Source organism: Archocentrus centrarchus, chromosome 12 (assembly GCF_007364275.1).
Source record: "Archocentrus centrarchus isolate MPI-CPG fArcCen1 chromosome 12, fArcCen1, whole genome shotgun sequence".
Classification (NCBI taxonomy): Eukaryota; Metazoa; Chordata; class Actinopteri; order Cichliformes; family Cichlidae; genus Archocentrus; species Archocentrus centrarchus.
The window spans coordinates 24510293-24519344 of record NC_044357.1 but is presented as its reverse complement, the minus strand read 5'-3'; the positions used below and the strand labels follow the sequence as shown (position 1 = coordinate 24519344).

The window sequence follows — 9052 nt, the reverse complement described above, 5'->3', positions numbered from 1 at the left end:
TCATGTAGTTTGATGCATCAGGCCCAAAGAGTTTCTCCAGGGCGTCCACGCAGTTCTGTTCTTCTGTGGTAAACCTGCCGATCTGAAGGACCAGCAGGAAGACGTGGGGGCCGGGGGTGGTCATCTGAATACATTTAGCTATTTCTTTCTTTATGGTATCTGCACTTTTTGACGTGTCCAGAATGCCGGGTGTATCGACCAAATGGATATTTCTGGCACACTCAAGTTTAATCATCTCACAGTGCACTGTCACTGACTCTGAACTCTCATTAGACTTAAAAGTGTTTTCTTTGCTGACGATGGTGTTACCAGCTGCACTTTTCCCAACACCAGTTTTCCCAATCATCACAATCCTCAGCGGGCAACCTGCAGGAATTATTATTATTAGTATTATTATTATTATTATTATTATTATTATTACTGTGTGGGTAAAGAGCATATTTTCAGCCTCCTTAAAAATGACACCTTTCTGTTGTGTTCTTAAAATATTATTTAAGTCTAAATAAATATTTTTACCATCGGGGATCGATGAACCACCACCCATCTCTGCTCCTGGCTCTGTGAGACTGAACTCAAACTCGTCTCTCGGTCTCTGATGTGTTGTTCAGCAGGTCTCTGCACTCCTCCCACTGGGTGGACCTCTGAGCCTATATCACTGAGACTGCAGCTGCACTCAGATCCTGTTGAACCTGAACACTGTTCATCTTCAGGCAGCTGACAGGATGAGTTCTGCTGAGCCTCCAAGTAAGTGACTCTGATCACATTCATATACAGCCTTATTTTTTCCATAAAGATAGCAGGCAGGATTTAATATTCAACATGAGAACTTGTACTTTGAAGCCTTTATTCAAGAGATATTTTGAGCTGAACTACAGGCGAGAAGAGAGCATGTGTATAGACAGGAAACTGTGCAAAAGTAGCTGAGATCAAATAAAAGGGTAAATTTGAAGGTTGTTGTTGTCTGATTCGTGTCCAATACAAAGTTTAGCAAAAACAGAAACCTTCTCCTTGAAGAGGATATCTCAGTGCTGCTTTCTTGGAGCTGCACACAGTTAGATTATCCCCTCGTTCCTTTGCAGAGTCAGCAGCTGCAGCAAAGCACTTAAATCTGACTTTGCTGACATGTCTCAGATAATGATCCATGAGCTCTGCAGAAACATCTCTGCAGGACCTCAGACAGTGTTTTCTCCATGCCAGCTTTGCACTGAAGATGTTCATGTTGGTTTCCATGTCTGTGCCTGTGAGAGGGTGTTGACTCTGTGAGTAGACACAGTCCTTATTTTATGTTTCACATGATTCTGCTGCCGGCTGAAACACTGAACTAATAATTAAAGAATTATTGGTAAACTGTGTGATCAGCATTTAATTATCAGCATTTAATTATCAGGATCAGATTAAGCTCTAGACTCAGAACAGGGTCTTTACCTTCCATTTAAAGCATCTTGAGGTGACTGTTGTGATTTGGTGCTATATAAATAAAATTGAATTGAATTGATAGATTACACCTACCTTTGATTCAGTCTTCACTTTAATTTCATCTACATGTTATTTATTTATTGCAGCTGTTTCTCATACAGCTGCATATTGTTTTGATAAAATCCATCCTGAAAATGTCTCTCTGCACTTTGTAAGTGCTGAAAGGTTTTTGTTTGTTTTTTTAATGCCAAAGACAATAACAGAACTGACAGGTCATCTATGCTTTCGACTGGACTGATATCTGTACAGCAGAAAATAAAACACATTAATAATGTCACCTTAAACTGCACAGCATTGTGAAACATTTTGCTTTTTGCTTCTACAGAATATCCTGGCCGGACGACCATCGCTCTGCTGGGGAAGAACCCCGAGTTAAAGAAAACAACTGAAAATGCCATCCTAAAAAATCACAAAGTTGTTTCCAAAATGTTCACTGATTTTACCCTGAAAGAGAACGAGTCATTCAGGATCATAAATACTCCTGATGTCTTGGATGAAAAATGTCTTGATCAGAACATTATTGATCTGATGGCACTTTCTGATCCTGGCCCTGATCTCTTCATACTGGCTTTAGATTCAGAAGACGCAGATGTTCAAATCAATAAACTTCAACATATCTTTGGAGAAACTGTCAGAAACCATTTAGTTATCATAACAGAAAACAGCAAGATGCAGGAACAGCTCAGCTCACATTATAAGATATTCAATATCCAGGCTGTGAGTAAAAACCTGCCTGATCAGTGTCAGGAGTGGTTACCTGAGCAGTCATTCCAGTTTGACTGTGAAAGCTACTTTCAAAATGCCGTGAAAAGAAGGAGAAGATATTTGGAAAGCACAGGGTAAACATATTTTCATTTTTTTCCTCTATATTGAACAGACAGCTTCTTCCTCTGTGCGTTTTCTCATCAGTCGTTTCTGTTGGAGAAGAAACATTTAGATCTTTTTGCTGCAGCTTCACTGTGTGAGAAGGCTTGAGAAACAGAGTTATAGTGTTGTTGAGTTAAATGCTTCTGATGTCCATGTTGCTAAATGATTAGCTCACCTGTGAGTTTATTGAAATTGTGATGAATTAGCTTTTACATTGTTGCATGCATACCTCAGTCTCTTCTAAATAAAACAACGCAGCCATCAGTAGAAGTTCTTTCATAAAAGAAAATATATAATTACTGAAAGTAACTTTGTACAAGCAGCGAGAGAACAGTTCAAATATTTTTTTTCAAAGGCCTCATGAAATCCACTGAAAACAAAAGTGAGTTAAACGTGTTTCTTTTATTGTCATTGTCATTGAAATATGTCTCCTATCATTAAAATAATTATTTCAGATATGAAGGTTTTCCTGATCACCGTGGGGCAAAAGGTAAGTCTGGAATCTAAATATGATTATTTTTTGAAGTCTGTTTTTTAATTAGATTTTATGACATAATAAATACTTTAATTACTCTTTCAGCTATGCACTAATCAGATAACATTCTTTTTTTCTTTAAGATGTAACCATAATTCAGTACAAATATGTGGAAAACCAACCAATTATTCAAATTTTTTTTAGGAAAAAAACAAATACTTTATATTTGTTTTGTGAAACCTCAGCATTGTATTTTGTTCTCTTATTTATGTTTAACTTAAACTAAATATTGTAGCTTTTAATTTTTAACCCAAAGTGCCCTCAGTACATTTAACTACCTGAACTTTCTGCTCAAAATAATAGTTTGCATGACAAAAACATTTATAGCATTTAAAGATTTATATGGTGGCATGTTTCTGTGCCACAACACTATACAAATTAAGATTTTACTAAGCTGAATCTATAACAACCGTGACAGGTAATAAACCATGTTTTTATATTTCTCCTTTGTTAATATAATTCTCTGAGGTAAGCCACAGCTCAGATTTAATGCTGTGTAAATTGTTGACAGTTTTTTTAAAATAAGGTTCGAACTGCATTTAACAGGTAATGCCCACTGTGGGTCAGAGGTCACCATTGTGCTGCTGGGAAAGACGGGGACAGGAAAGAGCGCATCTGCAAACACCATCCTGGCTGCTGGAAGCTCCCAGCAGTCAGGTCTCTCAAACGCATTCTTGAGGAAAGCCCAACATTTTGAATCCTACCCAAGCTCCACACCTGTCACCACCAAATGTGAGGCCAAAAAGACAGAGATATGTGGAACACAGGTTAGAGTTGTCGACACCCCAGACTTCTTTTATGAAGAGGAAAGTGTAGACAAGGAACAGATAGAGGAGTGTAAGAAGTACTGTCAGCCGTGGCAGTGTGTGGTGTTACTTGTGATACAGCTGGGCAGGTTCACAGATGGTGAGAGAGGATTATTAGAGAAGCTGGAGGAAAATCTTGGGTGGAGGATCAGGGAGAAAACAATCATCCTGTTTACACACGGAGAAGATTTCAACTGTGATTTGAAAGAGTTTATTGGTGAACGTTCTAAACTCAAGGAGATCGTGGAAGCTTGCAGCAATCGTTACCATGTATTCAAGAACACCGTTAGAGATTCTAGACAAGTCCAAACACTATTCAAGGACTTTCCAAAAATGTTTCCAGATTTCACAGCAAGACAACCCACACAGTGCTCTTTGTTTTAGTGTTTGCTGACTTCGACCAAATGGCCAAACAACACAAACCAGTCTGTGGAGTGTGGCAAGTAAATGTGTAATCTTTGGAAGCTCTGTGAACTTACTGTAAGCATATTTAAGGAGACATCTCTTTAATCACAGTATTTCTAATCATAAAGCATTTCTAATCTGTAAGATTTATGTGTACTTCTTTGACTTCGACTGTTGGGTAAATTTAAGAAAAAACTCTGAATGTTTCCTTTTTTAGGGTACTATGAAAATATAAGAAATGTTCAGGAAAGCTTGTTTTAAACATTTTGATGTAGCATGGTGTGCTTTAAGACACAATGATGGGTAAAATAAGATGTTATAGCTACATTTACATCTACACAAAGCAAAAGACAAATTTATTAAATAATAAACTTCTTAATTCAGCAGTGCCTGAGTCTGTTTATTAAAAGTCTGTTTCAGTTTGCTTCTATTTGGTCTTTGCCCTGTTGTTCAGATGTTGTCCATGAGCCATCAATTGTTATCATTACTTTTTGTTGGCATTTTTACACAAATCAGCTTCTTTGTTCCAATCAGAGAATCATTTTGCATGTTCAAAGAAATGATCCCAAAACTAGAAAAGATTCATCAGAGGCTGTAACGACCTGAAGCACCAGCCCAGTGAGCAGCAGAAGTCATGAAATTACAAATTCTTTGCAGTCAACATCAGAAACATAAAATCAAATTTAATTTTGTGATTTCTGGTTGATTTTGTTACATTGTTTCATATATTCCTTAGTGCGTTAGTTTCTTCCTGTTCATTCTTGGTTTGCTTATTGTTCATATTGTGTTCTCCTGTTTTTAAAGCTGAGTTCTCCTCAGTGTGCCTGCCTCCCTGTGTTTTGTCTAGTGAGCATTTCTCTTTCCATGTCTTCTGTTTTCATGTTTGATTTTGATGGTCTTTAGCTGTGTCCAAATTCAGGGACTACATCCCTCATTGGACCCAGTCCACGTCCTTCCAAGCCCATGAAGACCACAAAGGCTGAACCTGAGCACCTGTGAAATTGATGGTCTGGTCTTCATATCTGCGTCACCTGCCTTTACCTCAGTGTAGCTCCTGTTGCGTAGCAGCCGTAACAGCACAAAGCATAGCTGCAGAAAAGAAGGCGTTAAAATGGGGCAGTCATCTGCTGTGACCGGTTGGGGCTGAGGGGAGAGACAGGACAAAAGAACTTGTTAAAACACATTTCTGCATGATGAGCTAATGATTCCAATTATACTGACAGCGTTCTAGTAAGACATTAAAGTTAGATAAAACTATCCAATTATGAAGCTTAACTTTAATTTCAGCCAAGGAGATTTGCTCAAGAACAAATGAAACACTAAAATAAACCAAACCTCAGCCATTAGAGATCATCTGAGTGAATTCTATGTTTTATTTCCACTCTGTGGTGAAAGCCAGTGAGGGTCTGCGAAGGATGTGCCAGGAGTCAGGCATCCTCTCTGGGTATAGTGAGCCTCGACCACCCAGTCAGCTGATAGCTGGCTGGTAGAGCAGCAGCAACGGGACATCTCCAAAAACTACGGAGCACTTTTGCATTTAAGCGATATCTCAATTAAAAGATGAAAAGATGAAGCTCCTCTCCAACATTTGAGATTGTATAGAATGTGACAGTGGCGCAGTGGGTAGGCGCTCGTCTTGCAGCCGGAGGGTTACCGGTTGGAGCCCCTGTCCCTGCGCTCCGTTGTGTCCTTGGGCAAGACACTTAAACCACATTGTCTAATGGTAGCGCTCGTCTCTGGATGAGTGATCTGGAATGCTCCTTTCGTTGTGTGCCTTGTGTGGACAATGACAATGAGTTGAATCTAATCATAGAATACAACACAATAAAAAGCTGATGTAAACACTGACATTTAATATAAACTGGAACAATGCACATAATGGCATGTTCTTCAGACCCCAATGAGTGCTGCACAACGGCTAATGAGGAGAATGAGACACAACTGGGGGAACAAACAGATGAACCTATTAAGACAGTGAGCAACAAATGAATCTAAAATGAGCACAAAGTAAAACAAGAAGCAATAAACACAGAAACTAAACAGGAGAACAAAAAGGAAGGGAAGGAATAAAAGAGAAACGAGAAGGACTGAATGAAAACAAGAACTAACTGCTCGAGTTATCTGAAGGAAAAATCTAAATAAATATAAACAGCTGAGGAGCTAAAATCTAATCTAAAAATCAAAACCCAGACCCAGGACCATGACACAGACATTTATATAGCTGAGTATTCAGTTAAAAGTTAACAAAAAAAATGTTCTCATAAGGAAATATTGCACACTGATATTTGGATTTCCTTTACAGTTGTAGTCAGTGTAAGATAAACTTACATTAAGTAGATTAACTTTCTCAGAGTTACACACATCCATTTTATAAATGGCAAATATATTTTAAATCATAAAAACAATGTTAATATTTTTTAAATGTAACTTTTTTACAGTGTGTGACAAACAAAAATAACTTTACTGTTGCCACTGATATTAAATTAATTACAGCCATGATGGTGTGTCACTGCAGTATTATAATAAAATGAGACAATGTTTTTCTTAATTATTTTAATGAGTAGATCAGGACCAATAATACTTCATCTTTTGGGGGCCATTTCCTTTTAGACTTTTCTTTTCATACTTTCTTTTCTGTATTTTACAGTTTTGTTTGGTTTAGACTGCAAAGCTCCTCAGTGAGGTGTACTGAGTCCAAATTTCCAGCATTTTTATATCAGAGAGCAAACAGCGGGTCTTCCTGTAGAGTCACAGCATGTATTTCAGGCTCAGAGGGAATTATTTTCCTGTCTGTCTACTCTGTCAAAACCTGTTGAAATATCACGCTGAAGTGCTTCAGGTGTCCTGTAAATGCATCACTGTTCTGGGTGGGTACTGAACAGGCACTGAACAGGAGTGGCCCTCCAATCTCATTGTACATCCTGTATAATGACAATAAAGGCATTCTATTCTATTCTATTCTAGTTGGTCTGCGTGCTTCATGTTCCTTCTAACAACGAGCGCTTGTTTGTACTTGAGTCTGTGTTCTCATTGACTCGTCACTCACATGCAAAGAACGTTGAATTTGTTATACAAAGAATGTCTGAATGATTGATGAGCAGCTCAGCAGCATATTTCACATATTTCACAGAAAAAATTTCTGTCTCTCACGCACACTCACAAATACATATACAGTATAAAATTAAAAAGTGAACCCAGCTAACCTTTTCTATTAGATTGCTTGGCACTGGAGAACAGTCTATTGATAGACTAGGACATATTCTGGAGGCCTGAGATCATTATGTCTTGTTGTGAACAACCCACAGCAGTCCAGCATCAGCTGGGATATGCTCTAAAACCTCTGATTTATCCCCAGCAGGCTTAATTTCTCTGAGGCATTTACTTTGACACATCTCAAAGTAAACGCACAGCTTAAAGCAGTTAACCCGAAAGCTGGAGAGGGAATGGCGTCTCACTAAATTAGAAGATGCTCATTTAGCCTGGAAAAAGAGTTTGTTGCTCTATAAAAAAGCCCTCCGTAAAGCTAGGACATCTTACTATTCATCATTAATTGAAGAAAATAAGAACAACCCCAGGTTTCTTTTCAGCACTGTAGCCAGGCTGACAAAGAGTCAGAGCTCTGTAGAGCCGAGTATTACTTTCACTTTAACTAGTAGTGACTTCATGGATTTCTTTACAAATAAAATTTTAGACATTAGAGAAAAAATTATTCATAACATCTCAAAGATTATTCTTCATGTTCGGCTGCTTTCAGCACTGCTGGTATTTGTTTAGACTCTTTTGCTCCAGTTGATCTTTCAGAGTTAACTTCAATAGTTACTTCCTCCAAACCAGCAACATGTTTGTTAGATCCCATTCCTACTAGACTGTTCAAAGAAGTCTTTCCAATTATTGATGCTTCAATCTTAAAAATGATCAATCAGTCTTTATTAGTTGGCTATGTACCACAGACCTTCAAGGTGGCTGTAATTAAACCTCTGCTTAAAAAGCCATCACTGACCCAGCTGTCTTAGCTAATTATAGGCCAATCTCCAACCTTCCTTTTCTCTCAAAGACTCTTGAAAGAGTAGTTGTAAAACAGCTAACTGATCATCTGCAGAGGAACGGTTTATTTGAAGAGTTTCAGTCAGGTTTCAGAATTCATCACAGTACAGAAACAGCATTAGTGAAGGTTACAAATGATCTTCTTACAGCCTCTGACAGTGGACTCATCTCTGTTCTTGTCCTGTTGGACCTCAGTGCAGCTTTTGATACTGTTGACCATAACATTTTATTACAGAGATTAGAGCATACTATAGGTATTAAAGGTACTGCACTGCAGTGGTTTGAATCATATTTATCTCATAGACTCCAATTTGTTCATGTAAATGGGGAGTCTTCTTCACACACTAAGGTTAATTATGGAGTTCCACAGGGTTCTGTGCTAGGACCAATTTTATTTACAATATACATGCTTCCCTTAGGCAGTATTATTAGAAAGCATTGCATCAATTTTCATTGTTATGCAGATGATACTCAGCTTTACCTATCAATGAAGCCAGATGACACACATCAATTAGTTAAACTGCAGGAATGTCTTAAAGACATTAAGGCCTGGATGACCTCTAATTTCCTGCTTCTAAATTCAGATAAAACTGAAGTTCTTGTTCTCGGCCCCACAAATCTTAGAAACATGGTGTCAAACCAGATACTTACTCTGGATGACATTACTTTGGCCTCCAGTAACACTGTGAGAAATCTTGGAGTCATTTTTGACCAGGATATGTCCTTCAATGCACATATTAAACAAATATGTAGGACCGCTTTTTTGCATTTGCGCAATATTTCTAAAATTAGAAACATCCTTTCTCAGAGTGATGCTGAAAAGCTCATTAATGCATTTATTACTTCTAGGCTGGATTATTGTAATTCATTATTATCAGGCTGTCCTAAAAGCTTTCTGAAAAGCCTTCAGCTGATCCAA

At 38.0% G+C, this 9052-nt stretch overlaps 2 protein-coding genes across 2 annotated transcripts in view; one reads left to right on the top strand and one right to left on the bottom strand.

The window, feature by feature from the left end:
- LOC115789618 (GTPase IMAP family member 7-like) overlaps positions 1-551 on the bottom strand; it is a 1336-nt gene extending 785 nt beyond the window's left edge. Inside the window, exons 1-2 of the mRNA XM_030743101.1 lie at positions 517-551; positions 1-366 (exon numbers count right to left, since the gene is read on the bottom strand). The exon at positions 1-366 is cut by the window's left edge and continues 785 nt beyond it. Coding sequence (XP_030598961.1) covers positions 1-366; positions 517-544 — 394 coding nt within the window. The 5' untranslated portion in view covers positions 545-551. The remainder of the gene's footprint in view (positions 367-516) is intronic.
- Positions 552-695: 144 nt separating this feature from the next.
- On the top strand, positions 696-4385 carry LOC115789743 (GTPase IMAP family member 8-like). The gene is made up of 4 exons (XM_030743258.1): positions 696-744; positions 1802-2315; positions 2799-2833; positions 3425-4385. The coding sequence occupies exons 1-4, from the start codon at positions 723-725 to the stop codon at positions 4066-4068; spliced, it is 1215 nt and encodes a 404-aa protein (XP_030599118.1). The 5' UTR covers positions 696-722; the 3' UTR covers positions 4069-4385.
- The last annotated feature ends 4667 nt before the right edge of the window (positions 4386-9052 follow it).